The following is a 19,797-nucleotide window of genomic DNA, read 5'->3' on the forward strand; positions in this document are numbered from 1 at the left end:
TGCGTCATGCAGGATCTTTAAGGTGCACGGACTCAAGTTGTGGCAGAGTGGCTCAGTAGTTGCAGCGTGCTGGCTCTCTAGTTCTGGCGCACGGGTTTGGAGTGTGAGGGCGCAGTGTGGCTCTTGGGCTTAGCTGCTCCATGGCATGTGGGATCTTGGGTTCCTGACTAGGGTTTGAACCTGTGTCCCCTGCATTGGAAGACAGAATCTTAGCCACGACCACCAGGGAAGTTCCATGTTTAATTTTAAATAAAAATTATTTTCAGTATGCAGTAAGTGCTCTGCCTGGGGCATCAACTGAATACCATAACTACCAATTGATCTGTACTTTCTTTTCATTTCAAAAACTGAATATAGTCTTTGTCTCTTTAGGTTTTTGAATAAATGCTTAATACTAAATTGTGCCCTAACCAGTCTTAAAGGAAAAACAATCTTCAAGATTTTAATGATTCTCCAATACTTTAGAACCAAAGGACCCATCCATAAGATGCTTCAACATTTTGATTATCTGGGTGATGATTTGAGGGTTAGTTCAGGATTTAGTAAGAAATATGTGTGTTTTGTACTGAGACTGGTATGTGTAGTGGTTAACTAATGAAAATAGTGGAACATAATTAGAACAGAGTATATAAACAGGTAGGAATTTAATCTGTTATTTGGAATGTGGAGTGTTATTTCCCTGTAAGCGGTGACATGTTACTATGTATGAGCTCATTTTAGGATTTCCTACGTCCTTAGGGCCTTTGTGAGAAGTCTAAGAATTTTCATGTAATGGCTGTTTTCTTTGCACTAGATAGTTTAAGAAGTATTATGTGACTCGTTTTGCAACAAGTTACAGAATATGGAATACTAATAAGAATTTTCCCATTTTCTGAGCATACCCTTTTAAATTACTTGATATTTGTAATTTTAGTAATTACTTTTGTAAAAGAGGTTAAATTCAGTTTAGAACAGGATAGATTGTTTAGATTTTTTTTATTAAATAGAAAACTTGCGATTGGGGAAAGAAGACAAAAATCACAATCTTATTCAGCTCTTAGTATGAGAGGAGGAGGAAAAAAATAGGGAAATAGGAACCATGCTCTTCCTCTTTGTATTTCAGAATGACCAGAGGGCACGTCAGACTTTAGTAGAGTGTGCATACCTTTTTGTTTAACTTTGGAGAAAGAGAAGGCAAGAATATGACAAAGCCGTTTTCCATATTTGAGGCCTCTAGGTTGGTTCATTTGATTTACTTAATGGCAAATGAGTTTTAAGAGAAAATAAACTCCTTGGGCTGTTTTTCTCTCAGTGGCGTTGGTCTGCCTTTTTCTTTTTTTGTGTGGTGAGGATGCAGCTAAGAAAAGAATGGACAGATGCATACTAAATTTGGCTCTAGGAGTGATGGATGCAGAATGTATGTATGAGTGATATACTTATGGGGCATGCTGCAGTAGGGGTTGAAAGTGAAACTTGTACTTGTTGGGCCGTTCATTAGTTAAGTCATTCAACCAAGTTCAGAAGCACATGACCAGTGTTCCCTTTTAGTAATAAGGAATAGAAAACATTAAGAGTATGTATTAAAGTATGGCTAAACATTATGTAATTGCTGTTCATGTAGATAAAAAATAGATATCTGCAGTGTCATATGGTTCAACCTAATATATGTGTATTGGATCACAGTGAAAGACAATATTCTAAGAGGTTGATTCAAACTCAATTGCAGAATCTAGGTGGAATAAATTCCAGTAAGGATGCTATGTCGATTGCCCATGTCCTCTGGCATTTTGGAATAAATAGGGACAAGTTGAAATTATGAGTGACTCAGTTTACCTGGTAATGGGAAAGCTGGTAACATTCAAGACACAAACAAACATGTGAGAAGGAAGAGATGCTATGTTAGTGCGTTTTTTGGTGTTTGGTGAAAATTTACTTACTATCTGTAATAGGCACAAGTAGTGAAGAACAACTAGCAGATTTTTCTATTTTTAAGTTGTACATTGCATACTTCGATAAAACTGCCCACACCCTCAGCAACAAATGTAAAAAGCAACAGGATTCCTGTCCAAATAAAAATTTATTAGAGCCTTAATCATTTTCTGACATCTTTTAAATAGTAAAGATTTTTTTGCCACATGCTTCAGAACAATAAGGAATTTCTAAGAATATTGGGTTTACAAAAAAAGCCTGGTGATCCAGTGGTTAAAGATTGAGTTTCCACTGCAAAGTTTCCCTGGTTGTGGAAGTTATGCATGCTGTGTGAAGTGGCCAAAAAAATCTGTTGGGGGGAGTTGCCTGGTGGTTGAGTGGCTAAGGCTTAGTGATCACAATGCAGGGGGCCTGGGTTCACTCCCACATGCTGCAACTAAAACTAGGACCTGATGCCAACAAACAGAAGATCTATTGGAAAAGCTGATTGCCAGGCTTCCTGAAGTGAATTAACATGGAAGACTAGTACAAATGGATATAGTAGGGAAGTGGCAGTTGGGACTGCAGGAAGCTGAAGAGTGTTTGCTGCTGAAAAAGAAGTGGAGGCAACTGCTCATTCTTCTGTTAACTGTAAAAAGCAGGTGAAAATGGACATGCATATAGGGCAGTGATTTTAAAATTTCATGGAACCCTGAGGTTGTGCAAAAAGGAGGACCAAGTAGAGAGGGGCCAAGGATGGGGGAAGCAGAGAGAGCCAGGGTTCTGTTAATCTATTTTATATATTTGGATTCTGCTTCATAAAAGTTTAAAAACACTGCTGTAGGTCCTGAAATAGCTGTGAGATCATTCCTTGTTAAAAGATTTCATGTGTCTTCTATTTCTTTAGATTTTTAGGTTAACCTGAGAATTTGAAGCAGGTTTTGTATTGATACAGACCCTTGTGTGTATTTTAAAAATCATAATGATAGGCCTTCATGACTTTATAAGCAGATATTCACATCGTCCCATCCTTTTGCATCTTTTGATCCTGATCTGTGTTGATCTTTGGGGGAAAAATGTAATTTGATTAGTGTCCCATTTTCAACTTAGTTGGTCATCTGAAACAAGGATTATAGCAGAGCTGTATATCGTATCTTTTACCCCAAATCTCAATTTTGCAGCAGAAAGTGACGTATGGTAATTTGGTCAAAACTATTGGGTTGGCCAAAAATTCTTTGGGTTTTTCCAAAACAGCTTATGGAAAAATCCAAATGAGCTTTTTGATCAACTTAATGTTAAGTATGTGAACAAATAAATAGGAGGGCTAGTTATTCCGGAAATTTCTGGCAGTACTTACTTTAAAATACAAGGAATGTTTCAAACAGACCTCAGATGGCTTTAATCAGATGTCTGTTTTATGTGAATTTACTCTTCATAAATCAGATTAGATTAAAAAGGATTCTCTTGGAACTGATTCCTTACCTTTGAAGCAAAGGTTCTCAGCCCAAGCTATATGTTTATGAGAATTGTCTGTTTATTCCAGATATCCACTGCTGTATCCTGTATCCAGAAATCTCCAAAAAGCTCATAGATTATTCTGTTATGCAGCAAGGATGGGGCACGTAATTATCTCATTCCAAATCTTACAGAATAGCTGCTGTTAACCCCATTTTACAGATGAAAAACATGGGCTCGAGGATATAAATGACCTACAAGTGTCTTAAATTGGGAGGAAGCGGAACTAGAACATAGACTTTCTGGTTTCCAGGGGAAATAAGGCAAACCAGTGCAAACTCAAAAATTTAGGCGAAAGTCTAAATCCCTCATTTAACTTAACAAAACCACTTGCAGATTGTTTAAAGAAAAATGTGGTTACTTTCCAAGTAAGTCTGATAATAAAAATGGCTATCATGTTGATGACATGTCATGACAAGTACCTTACATCCATTACCTCATCCAGTCTTCTCAAGTCTATGGAGTCTAGATACTAGTCTATCCTTGTTTTGCAAATGAAACAGTGCTCAGAAAAGGCAAGATTGACATTCAAACCTGAATTTCTCCTTTGAGACCCTGCGCTCACAATCACCATATTCCACTACCTCCTAATTAATAACTGATTTTTGAAGAGGGGATGCATGCTCACTAGGTTGGCCTGAAGAGTTTTTTGGGGGGGTTGTTTTTACTGTTTTGAAACTTTAGGTCCAGACTTTGGAAAGAGATTTTAATCCAAACAAGTGGTATGCTTCATGCTTTTGTGGTAAGCACATAAACACATGACCCAGGCCTTCTGGAAGAGGAGGGCTTGTCTCTGGCTTTTCATGAAAACCCAGGAGGGTGGTTAGCCAATACAGATGGCCAGGAAGGAGGAGGCCACACAAAGAGGAATGTAGTTCACTTCTTATGGGAAATAAAGAGATCTGCCTTGAGGAAATAGCGTGACCGGGAAGGCCTCGCCTCTGGTTTGCCCAAGACTTTGCTATTACGATCTTATAAACAGTCATTCCTGAGCCCTACAAGTGTGTCTGCATTTGTTGCGGGGATAGATTTACCCAGACAGGTGGAAGAGTCATGACTTAACGGCTTAATGACAGCTGCAGAGGCCTGGACTACTCCCGTGGCCTTAGTAGCAAGGGATGTGGCCATTCCCCGAAGCCCGGCATTAACCAGCCTTAAGAACAGGCCCTCAAATCGGAACGACTGTAATTTTGGTTTAGTGCATGCACCACGCGTTACAGCTAAATAGTAACATTAAAATGTAAAGAATTTCCCGTCGTTTTACAAGGGATCATCTTCGTGTGCTTTCTGTTGCTGACTCATAGTGCTGCTGCTTTGGGACTGTCAGTTTTCCAGGCCGGACACGCAGTAGGTATTCAATAAACGTGGATTTGTAGCAGTCGTTTTCCTCTCTTGAGGAACATGCCCTTGCTACCCGCCGTAAGGCAAAATAAATGAACGGTAGATAAACCTATCCTCACCTTGCGATTTCCAACTAGCCCAGATCGAGCTTTTCCTTCTATCAAGGTAACTTTTAAGTGACAGCGAGCACAACTTGTACGGAGCGCGGGACAGGTTTGTCTTGTCCAATCATCTCCGAGATTTGGGGGTGGGGGAGGGGAAACGTCCCCAGACCTTCCCTGATCAGGAAGGGGGCGGGTTTAAGCTGAGCAGGGCCCGTCTCAGCCCGTCGTGATGCCGCAGGATGCTTGGCACTCCAGGGAGCCAATAGGAGTGAACAGGTTCATTTGAATCGGCCAATGCCGCCGGGGTGGGGGCGGGGGTTTGCGAGCCCTATAAAAGCGGTGGTCCGGCCGGCAAGCCGCGGCGGAGGCTCCTGCAGCGGTCGCCGACGCTTGGGTAGGGAGTTTCTCTGCGCCCCTCCGACCTGACCCTTGCAGCGCTTTGCTCCGCGCCAGCCTACCTCGCTCTTCGGCGCCATGACCACCACCACCACCTTCAAGGGCGTCGACCCCAACAGCAGGAACAGCTCCCGGTGAGGCGAGGAGTTTCCGGGGCGTGAGGGTTGCTGCCCAGGGGGCCGGGCGGGTCTGGTGGCCGGTTGTTGGCTGTAACGTGCCCGGGGCGCTGCGCTCGCGCCCGGCCGAGTGGCCGGGCTCGGCCACCGGCTCCGCCTTTGTGCGGCCGGCGAGCCTGACGCGCCGGCCCCGCCCGATTCCTGCTTCTCTCCCATTCATTCCTCCCCCGAAGCAAGGGGCTGGGAAGGGCCGGGGCCGCTTGCGCTCGTCGCGCGGCGGGTTTTCGTTAGTCGGGACGTGCTGAGAGGATTCGCTCTCTGCCTTTTGCGGCGCGGCCGGCTCGCCCCCAGGGCGGTGGTCTTGGGCCCCAGGTGTGCGGGTAGCCCTCGGGGCACCTTGATCTGGCCCCATTGTCCCACCCCCGGCCACGCGCTCGTGTCTCTAGACACGGAGCAGGTGGTGGCCCCGCGCCCGGCGTGGCGGTCAGATCCTGCAGCCGCAGCGATCGGGTCCGGCGGGCTCCTGCCCACTTGGGTCCGCCTGGCAGGTGGCATTTGTGTTCGGGCGGGGCTGGTCATCACGATCCCAGCCCCCGTTCGGGACCCAACCATAAACCCTCCGCCAAGTGCCTCCCCTCCGCTAACAAAGGAAAGACCCCTGCTCCTTCCCCTCCCGCGCCCACCTCCGAATGGGAGGGGAAGCGTGTCCTTCCAAGTGGGTTTTCTGCGCTCAAACCTTCGGACCTCGGTCTTCGCATCCCACCTCTTTCGCTTCGCCCTTTGACGTTTGCCAAATGAGTTCACCTCTGGCCCGGGTTCCCGGGCTGGATGGGGAAGGTTTCCTGTTCTTGGGCGGGGCCCGAGACATCCATTGTCTCTTCCGTACTATCTCCACCTGCGCAGCCCGGGCCTTTCTGGCCACTCATGCCACTGCAGCCAGGCAAGGGGGCCCTGGGCACGGTGTGTGGACTGGGAGGGCCTCTCTTCCGAGCCCTTGTCTAACTTGGTGGAAGGCTCTGGTTGCGGTGGAAGATGTCCACATTGTCTCGGCTAATTGCACGCAGGCTGCTCTTAAAGGTGGGACACAGGCGTCTCTGGGATCCTGCCCAAGGCGTGGAGGCAGCTTAGATTCCACTTTTTCGGAGCCTCTCTTCTTCACTGATCACGACCCGCCGTCATGTGTGGGCAGCCTTGGGGTCCTGGGCAAGCGGCACAAAGGGAGCCATTTTGTGGGGCTAAGAAGACAGCCGTGGAAGAGCAGTGTCTCTTAGGGGCTGGAGTCCTTGGGGACAAAAAGCAGGCCTCGGCAGTGAGGCCGAGGAGGTAGTGTTGGAAATGACATTCTTCTTCAACTCCTTCGTTGCCTTTTCAAATGTAGAAAAGAAGGAAAGATTTTAAAAACTAAATCAGTGTGCTGCTCGGAGGAAGGGGAACTTGAGTAGATAGACCTATGCAAACCCTGGTCACTCCCTCTTCTCTTGTCATCCTTCCAGTGAGATATATATTTTTTTTTTCCGGAGGACACTGGAACAAACTGAACCTTGGTTTTTCATTTTGTGCCCTCAGGTCAACTTTATGCTGGCCAGACTGTAGTGATTGGAATGCGAAAACTCAAGCATTCTATTAAAAATTCAGAGGTTTTTATCCTTTGGGGTTGAGTGCAGTTTAGTGTCGAATTCATAAAGAATTTAAGTAACCAGGTGAAATGAATCCTCACACTAGTTTTTTGATTTGTAGCTTTGAAATGTGAGACATACATGACTTTTGGTTTTGCAAAATAAATGTTTTAACCCCCTTTTGTCATCAGTTTTCCTCCAATATTGTTATCTTAAGACTCTATGTAGCATTGTCCTTTTATTTACTTCCTACCTTTCCTTCTCACCTAATTCTCTTAAACTTCTTTTCTCCAGTAACAGTTTCCTGGTTCCATAAACACATTATAAATTTAGTCTAGTAGGGAATGATCTGCAAAGCTTATATGGGAACTCTGGGATTTAAAGAGATAAGAAAGAAATAGAGTATTATTTGAAAATTGCTACCTGCAGTTCATGGACACATTCTTGTTGAGTCTCGGATATATAATTCTGATCATGTTATCATAGTTCAGGAAGAATAGCAGGATCTTAAAAAATAAAATTGGAATAATTTCTCTTATGATCCAGATCCTTTGTTTGGGGATGTCTCGCTGTTACAAATGGGCTCCACAACACTGACGTCATCGGAGTAGGTAGAACCTGCTATTGCAAGAGGGACACAGACCTTTAAAAAGTTGGGCCGGTCAGAGCTTTGACTTTCTTTTTTAAGCTGGTGATCAGATTGTAGTGTCTTTTTTCCTTTTTTAAGGTCAAAAAAAAAATTCCTGGCCTATTAGGGTTTTGAAGATTTTCATCTGGCTGAAATAATTCATGAGAATTTAATTATGATAGTAAGGAAAATCATTCTAATCTCTGGGGAATGAAGGGGATGACAGTGAAACAAGTTAATTTTGTTTTTTGGGGGGGAATCTTCGTTCCCCTGCCAGGGATCAAACCCACACCCCCTGCTGTGGATGCTTGGAGCCCTAACCACTGCACTGCTAGGGAAGTCTCTGAAGGAAGCTAATTTTGATTATAATATTGCAAGTGTCTGTTGATTTGAGGTACAAATGATAAAAGCCTAGTCACTTCCAACTTTAACATAGAGAATGACTATTAAGAATTTGTAACATATCTTTAATTATTATTTAAACAGTTTTATTAGCAGACCCCAAATTATAAGAGGTATACCTGAACATGATTTCTTAATTCATTTAATGAATTTAATCTAAGTGAATATTTAATATGGGAGACCTACAAACAGTGGGCTTTTAAATGTTTTACATGTTATAAAAGCACACAATGGATTTCCCCCACCCCTGGAAAATAATAATGACATTTTAATTTAGTGTAAACTGAGTACTGAGTTTTACTATGGAGAGACATGAATATTAGATTTAGGGAAGGATGCTAGAGGACCTATATAAGAAATATATTCAGTGTAGAAAATACAAAAAGCAATCAGAACACCAACTATATAGGTTTGTAGTTTAAAGAGAAAATGGTATGGAGTGATCCCCCTACTTCACTTTGAGCCCTTTTTATGTGCCTGCCAGGCAGGGAGGATGATTTGGGGTTTGGCCCCAGCTCTGTTACTTAACTAAAGTTGGGCAGTTCACTTAGAACTTCTCCGGGCCTGACTTTGTTCTTTTAAAAAATGAGGCTATTTGTTGAACTAGACAGAGCAGAGCGCAGTGTACTACCACCCTATAGCCAAGTCCAGCTGGCACCTGCTTTTTACCTGTATAAATGGCTGAAAAAGGCCAGAAGAAGTATCTTTCATGACTTGTGAAAATGACATGAAAATCAAATTTGTGTCCGTAAATAAAGCTTTATTGGAACATAGCTGCCCTCATTCATTTTCATGTTGTCTGTGGCTTGCCTCTGTGCTGTGTTATGGAGCTGAATAGCTGCAAAAAACCAAATGACCCACAAGCCAAAAATAATTAGTTTGGTCCTTTACAGAAAGAACTGGTGACCAGAAAGAGAGGGTATCTAACTTTCTTTCCTCTCGGCGTCCTACTGCTTATTCCTCAAGGTCATGGAGGGCTTCCTGGAGGAGGAGAAGTTTTAAGAAATGGGCTGGATTTTGAAGCAGTCACTGAGGAAAGGGTGGAAAGTGCTCTGGGCAGGAGGAAATATGGGAGTAAATATTCTGAGGTGGAGATAAGGCAGAACAGTTCACGGAACAGGGAAGAATCTGGCCTGACTGGGTTGGAGAAGATGGTAAGAACTAGATACAGTTGAGAGGGGAAGTCCGAGCAGTTTGCTTCTGTCTGCTTAGGCCTAACCAGGCCTGCGTCTGCAAGTTTGCTTGTACATATGTCTGCTTATCTACTTAGGAAAACTTAGGGAAGTAGAACCCCCTCCCTGGTTCACGGAAGATGCAAATTTAAACACTTGATACATTTTATCAAAATGGTCTGTAGAAAGTTTGTGCAAATTTATATTCTCACACTTTAATTCACACCAGAAATTGGCATTTTTTTTTCATCTTTACCAAGCTAATAAACAAAAAATATATTCTTTTAGGTTTCATTTACTTGCTTGTGAATTTGAATTTTTAATGTTTAGAGACTGTCCATATTTTTTAATTGTCTGTTAGTACCGTTTGTCCATTTTAATTTCTCTCATGATTCTTTTAATTATTTTAAAAGCAATTCTATTATCCTTTGTCAAATATGTGTATTTTTGCCAAGTTTAATCTGTCCATTTTTCATGGTTTCTGGCTTTCATCTTGTGCTTAGAAGGAAAGCCTTCATGACTAGAACCATATTTGTACGTGTTTTCTTCCAATATTTTTGTCTTAGGCTTTAAATTTAAATATTTGACGTAGCTGGAATTTATTGTGGTAAATGAAGTGACTTAGGAATATATATTTGGTTTGTTCCTTTAATCAAAATGACTGGCCAGTTAATCCATCACAGTTCTCCCTACTGAACTAAATAAAATACTCCAGTGGTGGTCTTTTTGAGAGAGAGCTCTTATCTTGACAGAATCCTGAGGAGAAGTTGACAAAACCCCCATTGTAGAAGTTGGTAACAGAATCTCAGTAATTGATAAAACATATTTTAAAATTAGTAGATTTGATGGGACTTCCTTGGTGGTCTAGTGGTTGGGATTCTGTGCTTCCAGTGTGTGTGGGGGGCTGCGGGTTTGATCTCTGGTGGGAACTAGGATCCCATATGCCATGTGGCGCAGCCAAAAAAGAAAATCAGTAGATTTTGAACAACTCAATTAATAGGCTTTATCTAGTATACATATAGAACACTGGCAAGTATATGTTCCTTTCAAGCAGATACAGAAGATTTATAAAATGAAGCCATAAAACACATCACATTTCAAAGGAACATGTCACACAGACCCCGTCTGTATTATAAAGAAAAGCTGGAAATCAGACCAGAAAGAGCTATGTTTGCAAATTTACAAATGTACTTTTAAATAATTTATGGGTCAAAGAAGAAAATAATGGAAATGAGAAAATATTTAGAATGAAACAAAAATCACAACTTGGGGATGCCTCTGGAGGGGTACTTAGAAGAGAATTTATGCCTAAAGTGTTTAATTTTCCCTTTCCTTTCAAATATAAGGAGCTGAGTTTACAAATGACAACTGGATTTATCTGGAAACTTGAATGAAATGGACATCTTCCTAGAGAAATGTTTCTTACTCAAAATGACTTAAGAAACAGAAAAATAGACCACTCCCATCACCATAAAGGAACTGAATCTGTAGTTAGCACATCTTCCCATGAAACCATCTCCATTTTCTGTTTTGAGTAGCGACAGGACAAATTAAATTGAGTTTTTTCAAGGAGGGGACAAATCGGTCAACCTGTGACCGGAAGATCTGGAAATGGGAGAGTGCCATATTTCCTTGTCAACCACAAGAGCTATAGATGGTGTCTAAAGGTTCATGGGTGTAGAGCATGTCACGGAGTCCTACACTTAACTCTTGATTGACTGTCTCCTTGTGACTGGTCACACACGATGGTTAGTGAGAATAGCGAGGTACGCGTGTATAATAAACAGGGCTTGTGAATGATGCTGAGATGGGAGAGACGATTACGAGCTTTCCTTGGGCTTCTAAATTGGTCAAGTTTATTTTTACATGTGTACTCTTCCATTTAAAATTTTTTGTTGGAAATAAAAATGGAAGCTTTTTTTTTTTTTTTTAAATAAATAACAAGATGTGCTTCTAAACTAATTTGCGAATGTGTCCAGCTGAGCCCAACAGACAGGCTCCATTAGGCTCTGGCCTTTTCCTAAAAGGGGATGCCGTCCAGCCTGCTGTTGGTGCTTTCGGACTGTTTCAGCTGCCTGGTGCGGTCCATCGTTGAATTTATACCACATTGGAATCAATTAGTAATTTTCCCATTAACAGTTCTCTTTTGTCAGGGTGTGTGTGTGTATGTGTGGAATGAATGGGCGGGGGAACTAAAATGAAAGGTGTTTGAAAACACGTACCAGGAAACGTCTTGATCTGATCTGAAACTGACATTTCGCCATCATTTCTAGGGTTTTGCGGCCTCCCGGCGGTGGATCCAATTTTTCGTTGGGTTTTGATGAACCAACAGAACAACCCGTGAGGAGGAACAAGATGGCCTCCAGCATCTTCGGGACGCCTGAGGAAAACCCCCCTTCCTGGGCTAAGTCGGCAGGTACTGCTAGTCTCTGGTCAGGGGTGGGCCCAGCAGGACCACCGCAGCTGGTTTTGTGCTGCTGAGTAACATCTAGCTTAATCATGGGAAACGATTAAAGCGTGTCACGGGAGGAGAGATGGAGGGCTAAGACAGGGGAGACCCTGGGAGTCGGTGTGGTGGCTAACAACAAGGAGAGCCATCAGGCTGGCTCATGTGGCCCCTCTGAGGCATTTTTATTACCCGCCACGCCCTAACACTGTTGGCTCATGTTGTCATGTGACGTGAACTCATTAAACAGTGGCTTGCTTTAGGTCTTTCCCTGGTATTCCTCCTGAAAGTATATTTTGATTCAGGTGCCAAGTCTAGTGGGGGCAGGGAAGATTCTGAGTCATCTGGACCCCAGAGAAGGAATTCTTCTGAAGCGAACTCTGGAGACTTCTTAGATCTGAAGGTCAGTGCAACAATATAGGGGGAGAGACAGGCTTTTTGAGGTTTATGCCCTTTAGAAATGAAATTCTCACACCGCCTCCCGCCCTTCCTCCACTGTACTAAGACTTGCCATTGGAATTTCGGGGCTTGTTTTTGGGTTTTTTTTTTGCACTTAACCACTAAATTTTTATTGAATTTTTACTATAACATCAAAAAATGCAGTATTAGTAAATAGAAATACAGAGTAAAGAGAAAATAGCATAAATGGAGAGGGGTGGGGCGGTGGGGCAGGGGTAAGGAGGAGGTCACTGACAGGGGCATAAGCATCGTTCTTAGTCATCACTTTCCTGTAACTTCCATGAATCTTTCCCATCCATCATCATCAGTATCACTCTTGCAACAGTTTCTCAAAGGGCATCTGTCTGTCCTAACTCCCTAAAGGCTTTGCTTATGATCTCAGTCCCTGGAGTTAATACCCAGGGCAAAGAGCCTCTATTAAATTATTTATCCAGTCATCCCTGAACTTTTTCTCCCACTAGGTTTTTATCCACTGGAGTTTTATTATATAGAGAGGTAATTAGGAAAGGGACTGGCTGTACTGGTGATGGAAGATTGATAGAGTAGATCAGAAAGATGAGTTCATGTGACCTTGGTCTATTCATGTGTCTCTGCCACCAGCTGGGCTAGTCTTTATCCTTCAGTATTGATTTTTGAAACCGGATCACTCGCACTTCGTGTGTCTCTCACACATAGTGGCATAGCTGAGCTCAAGGTTGTTTCAGTTGTTGGCAAATATTGCCGGTTGTTTTGAGCTAAGCTGCAGGAGGCTATAGCATGGTGTTACCATCGGTTGTCTGCAGGTGAGCACGGCCCCTAGGCCCCACGCATATGTCTGGAAAGCCTGTGGGATGTCCCCAAGCGGGGGCCTTGGGGCACACGGAGACAAGAGCCGCCTGAAAGTGGGGAGACCGGTAGAAGGGCTTTGGAATTGATGAAGGCCCTTCAACAGCTAGATTAGAAAGAAAGGAAAGGGGGTGGAAAGATAGGTTTACCAGTTTCCCATTCTGATAAAAGCTCCTCTGAAGTTCTGATATGAGGTCATCACTGTCAGTGTGAAGGCTTTTTGGTGTTTTGACCATGTTACTGGCACTGGGGCAATTTGTCCAATAGCATTTTTGTGTAGCATTGTTCCAAGTTGAATAGAGGCTGCTTATTGTAAAGGGCACCTTGACCTTGAACTTGACTACATTAAAACAAAATTTGACATCTATCTTCAGACAGACAGTAACTTCTCTGAACTATGATTGTTTTATTTGTATGTGGCCAAATTAAAATCTGAAGTAAAGTTTTTTAACTTTTTTCTTTTCCAGGGAGAAGGTGACATTCATGGTGAGTATGTCTGAAAAAAGTATGCCAATTTCTGGTTCTGTAAATGTTAGAATAGATTGAATTTTGACTCAAGTCATGTCCTGGGGAAAGACGCTAGCTGGAGAGTGAACCTGGCTGAGCCCCAGGTGCCCGTGTCCATCCTCTAAGGGGAGAGGAAAGCAAAATGGAAGCTAGCAAGCACGGCCGGCAGCGAGAACAAGGCTGGAAACCTCCTAAAACTTTCAGAACAGACGGATGTCAGTCAGGTTGGTATTTGTTACACTCAGTGAGAGCTTCTTAGTAACCGTCTCTGGCATCTCAAGCTCAGACCTCAGCATTAAATTTACAGTTTGATTTTCTACTGAAGTGCTTACTCAGCAAGACACCGGTAACCCTGTGATCTTGTGAATGATGACTTTAGCGGGCAGGTGTAAATTTTCAGTTAGCACCCACATCGTCAAATTATAAGTGGAAAAGAGCTGTAATCATTTAATTATTTAAAATCTTTGAACTATTTATTGGCACTTCTTTAACAAGTGCCAGAGAATTGCCGGTGCATGTGATGTGAGGTTTACGCGTTGTTTGCCCTGCAGCCATCAGGTTCAAATTGACCTGGAGACACGCAGCCGGCCTGGGACGAAGCCGCTTCCTCAAGGCTTTTTTCTGCCATTACATTTGGCGAGTCAGTCTTCCAGGAAAATAGAAATTCCTGTTTGGTTGTCTTGTTGTCTCTCTGGGCATGAGGGGAGGAGAATCTTCTGAACCGTTGTGAACTCTACCTGGGTTTTCGCTCCGCGGACAGATTGTGTTCTCACTGGACTGAAGGTGTATTAGTTTTTGTTTCTATCTAGCTTGTTCCATTTAAAAAGACTGTTCTGGAGGTTAAAAAAAAAAAATTCTAGACTTTTTGATTCCGCTGATTTTTGTATTCAGAAATACTTCCAATGTCAGACCTTATTTCACAAGAATAATAACAAGCAAGTTAATCTTTTTTAAAAAATACAATTTTACTTATTTATTTTTGGCTATGCTGGGCCTTGGTGGCTGCATAGGTTTTTGTCTAGTTTCAGCGAGCAGTGGCTGTTGTGTAGTTGCGGTGATCAGGCTCATTGTGGTGGCTTCTCTTGTTTTGGAGCACAGGCTCAATAGTTGCGGCGTACGGGCTTAGTTGGTCAACATCGTGCCGGATCTTCCCTGACCAGGGATCAAACCCTGGTCTCCTCTTTACCACTGAGCCACCAGGAGGCCCACGAGGCAGCTAATCTTTATTCACTAATTTTGATCAATGAAGAGAATTACAAATTTGGGGAGCCCAGAGCAGTATGTGACAGCCTGAAGTTACGAAAGTATATGTCATTTGTCCTGCTGATAATTAATTCTCTTAGCCTGTCCTTTGGGGTCGGCCCGCCTTCACGTCTCGAGGGTATACTATTCTTTGCCGAATAAAACTCTTGTGCTGTAACTGAAAAAAAGAAAAAATTCTCCCCCCAACCCCCAGCTCAGTGATATGCGTCCTTCAGGTGAGTAGCACAAGTACTACATTCACAACATGACAAGTCCTTCCTTTTTGTGTTTTTTAAACGATCGTCAGTTTGGCACCTGATTATTCTCCGCTCCTGAATGCTGCTACTTTTTGCTCGTCTGTCATAAAATGACAAAGGGGCATGACGATTCAGACCATGTCTGGTGAGTAAAAGTCTACCCCAGTTCTGTCAGCAGCTTCACTGCAAAGCCAACCAGTTCTGCTCAGTTAAATAAAGCGGATCTTGCTTGGATATACTGCCTTCATCTTTTGGATAATTAAACACAGGATTGTCTATACTGAGGACTTCGGAAATCTTGAAGAAAGAGGGAGAACGTCCAGGAAGCTTGGGCAGAAAGAAGTCCTTACTTGCCTTTGGGCAAGTGTGTTGTGTTTTCTAGAGGTTCTAATTTTGTGATCCTTAGATGAGTTGTTTTTTTCTCTCTTCTGACATTGGTGTCTGATCAGTTACCTTACTGGTGTGCCAGAGAAAGACAGACAAGTAAAGAGTATATAGGATGTATATTATGGCAGAAGCCATAATTTTGTTTAAAAAAACAAAAACATCCTTTAAATTACTGGATTCAGTAGACAAAGTTCTGTCAAGTCCCATAAAAGTTTCTCAAGGCTTTACTCTCAATTCCTGTACTTATCACAGACTCAAGGAAGTAACAAGCCACCGTCCATCTTCTCTGGCCAGAGTATTTCTGACTGGACAAATGAGCATTTAGGTTACGGCCTGCGGTCGTGTAGTCTCCATAGGTGCTTTTTCCCCTCCCCTTTTTCTCTTTTGGCTTGTTGTTGCCCGGTTGTGAAAGACAGAGCAACTCCGTTCATAATGATAAAGGCAAACATGAGATTGGTAGGAATGAGATTGTTTATCTAAAAATCACTTTATGGAAATAAACTACCATGCAGGGTAACGTTTGTGTCCGTCTGAAGTGTTCCTCAGCTGGTTGGCCCAGATGGTGGAGAGTTCAGTTAGATCCTGGCCAGTGGCGAGGCCGTGTCCTCGTAGCAGAAATGAAACAGCTTGGATTGATACTCTGGTTCAGGCTGAGGTCATGGTCTGTGTTCGTCTATCTTGGATGGCTTTAAAATGTGGGCTCTTGGGTTTTGTTTGTATCTGCAGTAAAGTGGACACACTTCCCTAGGTTATTTAAGGGCACTTGTCGGAGGACTTGGGGCCTTTGTCTTGATGCATTTGGTCCTGTTCTTGTGCAACAGGAAGCTGAGGGGTAACCCTTTCTCGCCAAGCTTTGTTTCATAACTGAGTGCCGTCATCTTGGAAAGCACGTACTACATTTTTACCTGTAGTTGAATAGTATAGAACATTATATGCCTTAGAAGTCAGTTCTATCGGACAGTCCAAAAATTCATGAAATGAAATGTTTAAAGCAGCAGTAGCATATTTCTGAGATGTTATGTTTCTGATCTAAGACTTCCTCCTTGAACTTCTCTGTTTCAGTCGGCTGAATGAACACAGTACAAGTGGTTTTAGCAATGTGGACCTTTAATGTTTAGTCTTATGAGGAACTTTTTTTTTTATGAGTAATTTTTTTGGAGTTAGTACTTTGCATTGGTGTCTAATATGAGTGCATGTGAAGTTCTTACATAGCATATTTCATAACCAGTATTTCTGCTTCCCTGCTTCCAGGGTTTTGAAACTTCTAAACTAGGAGGGAATGTCTTTAAACCTTAAGGTAGTTTTTCTTCCAAGTCTTATAAATATCTTAGTTTTTTTATACTAAAAGTGCCTCTGTGTGATTATTGCAAGGTAGGTGTTAGGATATGCAACAGAATTTAAGATTTAACACTGAAATGAAGAGACCTGGCCTTTATTACTATTATTAATAATTAGTCTGATATACCTTAAACTATTAAACTCTTCATAAAAATTACCTTTTGCAGAAAATAATGCATTTTTTTCTTCTGCAATTACTCTTGAATTTGAATCAGTGGCAACAACTTGGTTAAGGATTCCTATATGCTGGTTGAGAATTTCACAAGTCAATCTGGGAATCAGTCAAGCAGTATCTAGGACATTGGATGATAATAACACTGGTTCTTAAGACTTTAATGAGGAAAGGGCAGGGTAGATATGATGGGAGTAACTGGATTAAGATAATTGACCATCAGTGGGTGGGGGTGGAGTCTTTAATAAATGTCTGTACAGCTGGATATTATATGGTTTTTAAAAAGTCAGCCTCAAAAAAAAGTCAGCCTCACTCGTTAATCATGGAAACGTTAACACATGACAGAATTAAATAATATTTTTTCACCCATCACTTAGGCAGATATTAAGCTGAGGTGGTTATCAAGTGGGGGAAGTGGACAGATGTGAGGAGAGGATGCTCCGACGTGGGCGTAGAGTGGACCTGTACCGCCACTGTGGAAGGAGGTGCCTAGTCTTTCTTCACACTGAAGACGACAGCGCGTGTCCCCCTGGGCCCATGTTCCAGAGTATACACATTACAGTTTCAGAATGGTCAGATTGGTTTTACTTTTTGGCTGTCAGTTCAGTTGCTCAGTTGCATCCAACTCTTTGCAACCCCATGAATCTCAGCACACCAGTCCTCCCTGTCCATCACCAACTCCCAGAGACTACTCAAACTCATGGCCATCGAGTCGGTGATGCCATCCAGCCATCTCATCCTCTGTCGTCCCCTTCTCCTCCTGCCCCCAATCCCTCCCAGCATCAGGGTCTTTTCCAGTGAGTCAACTCTTCGCATGAGGTGGCCAGAGTATTGGAGTTTCAGCTTCAACATCGGTCCTTCCAGTGAATACCCAGGACTAATCTCCTTTAGGATGGACTGGTTGGATCTCCTTGCAGTCCAAGGGACTCTCAAGAGTCTTCTCCAACACCACAGTTCAAGTAGAGGATTAATCATATATACTGTATATATACTGGAAAGCAATGAATTAAGCAAGATGAAATACGACCATGTGTGTGTGATTTAGTTGCTCAGTCGTGTCTGACTCTTTTGTGACCCCATAGACTAGCCCCCCAGGCTCCTCTGTCCATGGGATTTCTTGGACAAGATTACTGGAGTGAAGTAGGTTGCCATGTCCTCCTCCAGGGGATCTTCCCGCCCCAGGCACTGAACCTGAGTCTCCTGCATTGCAGGTGCGTTCTTTACCACTGAGCCAGCAGGGAAGCACCTGACCATGTGTATAAGTGGGGGTAAATTTCCAAAAGTTACAAGTTGATATCGATTATGTTAAATACAATAAAAACAAGATTGTCTGTGATATGCTGGAAATAAAATACACAAAGCTTACATAAAATAAATGGGCTAGAGGAATGCACACAACTCGTAGTAGGGCCTCTGGGAATAGGGAGGGCAGACCCACCCAGAAGTGGAGCGGTGGTCAGGGGCCTAGAGCTTACCTGCGCTGTTCTCATTTAAAATATTTAAGTCGCCATATATTTATGTAATTTAGAAAAGAACGTACACAGAGAAAGACCTGGGGACATATGGCAGAACACTCACAGTGGCCGGTTCTGGGTAGTGGCCACGTGCTAATTGTTTTTTTCTTTATAGCTCTAGGCGTGGTTTGACCCACCCTCCAAAAAGCCCCCCCAAAAAACTTAGACTCGGTCATCTTCACTGCGAATAGTTACTAGTCTTAACTTCATTCTGTTTTCCTAGAAAACGTGGACACAGACCTGCAGGCCAGCCTGGGGCAGAGCGAGGAGAAGCCTGTGCCCGCCGCCCCTGTGCCCAGCCCCGTGGCGCCGGCGCCTGTGCCGTCCCGGAGAAACCCCCCTGGCGGCAAGTCCAGCCTCGTCCTGGGTTAGCTCTGTCTGCCCGGAACTCTGTCATTTTATTTCTTTGTTTTTTTCCATGCTTGTGAACTGCACAACTTGAGCCTGACTGTACATCTTTTGGATTTGTTTCATTAAAAAAGAAGCACTTTATGTACTGCTGTCTTTTTATTTTTATTTTTTGGAAGAACAGGTTCTCTGTCTGTCCTGATTCCTCTGGGTCTGTAGGCCTTGGCATGAGTGTTTTCTAGTAGTAGATTGGAGGGAAAGCTTTGTGACACTTAGTACCGTGTTTTTAAGAACAAACAATTTGGTTTCAAATGTGTTAGAGGATCTTTTGTACTGAGGTTTTTAAAACCCTTTTTTGGTCAGCTTTACTTGGGTTTACCAAGCCTGGATCGGACAGACCAGTAAACAGCCCACAGGCGCCGTCCCTTCAGGCCCCAAACAAGGTCGTCTTGATGCCGAACCTACCTGCTGTGGCCCTAACTGGTCGGTGCCCTTTGCTAAAAGCATCCTCCTGTGCCACATGGGGCGATAAAAGGCCTGTGCCCTCTGCCTTGCCGCCTGCAAAGCAAAAAAAAAAAGTAAAACAAAAAATTGCCTTTTATTTCTGAACCTTAAGATATATTTAAGCCAGATACTTAACATGACTGGCTGAGCAAAGCCTGCTGCTCCCACGCAGAGGAAGGCTTCGATGTTCACTCAGATGGATGAATTCCAGGTGGTGAAGCAGGGGCGGGGTCTTCGTGGGGAAGGGACCCCCTGAGGGCAGCGCTCTTCTTAGATAACTTGAAGCTGTGTGCATGATGCTGGTGCTTGACCATGAAACGAAAGTCTCATCCTTAACCTGTGTGTTGTACTTCACAATCCTGGACTGTTGCTTAAAGTAAACGATGTACAAATTTTGAAACACTGTGTCCTGTGTCGTCTTTTTGAGATTGTTTCAGCAATTCTACCTGCTTAGTTGCTTCTTTCTTTGTTACTAACAACCCTGCTAGCCAATGATTTGATGAGCCCTTCGAATTAAAACAGACTTAAGGAAGGCCTAGAGCGAAGTGGGCTTCTCTCTAAAGAAAACAGGTTTAAAGTCATTGTGAGTTCAGAATGCCAAAATGAACTGACATCTGGTAG

At 43.1% G+C, this 19,797-nt stretch overlaps 1 protein-coding gene across 1 annotated transcript; it reads left to right on the forward strand.

Moving 5' to 3' along the window:
- Nucleotides 1-5,184: 5,184 nt before the first annotated feature.
- On the forward strand, nt 5,185-19,576 carry JPT1 (Jupiter microtubule associated homolog 1). The gene is made up of 5 exons (XM_043905607.1): nt 5,185-5,377; nt 11,451-11,593; nt 11,929-12,026; nt 13,375-13,393; nt 18,548-19,576. Exons 1-5 carry the CDS (start codon nt 5,322-5,324, stop codon nt 18,694-18,696), a joined length of 465 nt encoding a protein of 154 aa, XP_043761542.1. The 5' UTR covers nt 5,185-5,321; the 3' UTR covers nt 18,697-19,576.
- Nucleotides 19,577-19,797: the final 221 nt, after the last annotated feature.

The sequence above is a fragment of the Cervus elaphus genome, chromosome 5 (assembly GCF_910594005.1).
Source record: "Cervus elaphus chromosome 5, mCerEla1.1, whole genome shotgun sequence".
NCBI lineage: Eukaryota > Metazoa > Chordata > Mammalia > Artiodactyla > Cervidae > Cervus > Cervus elaphus.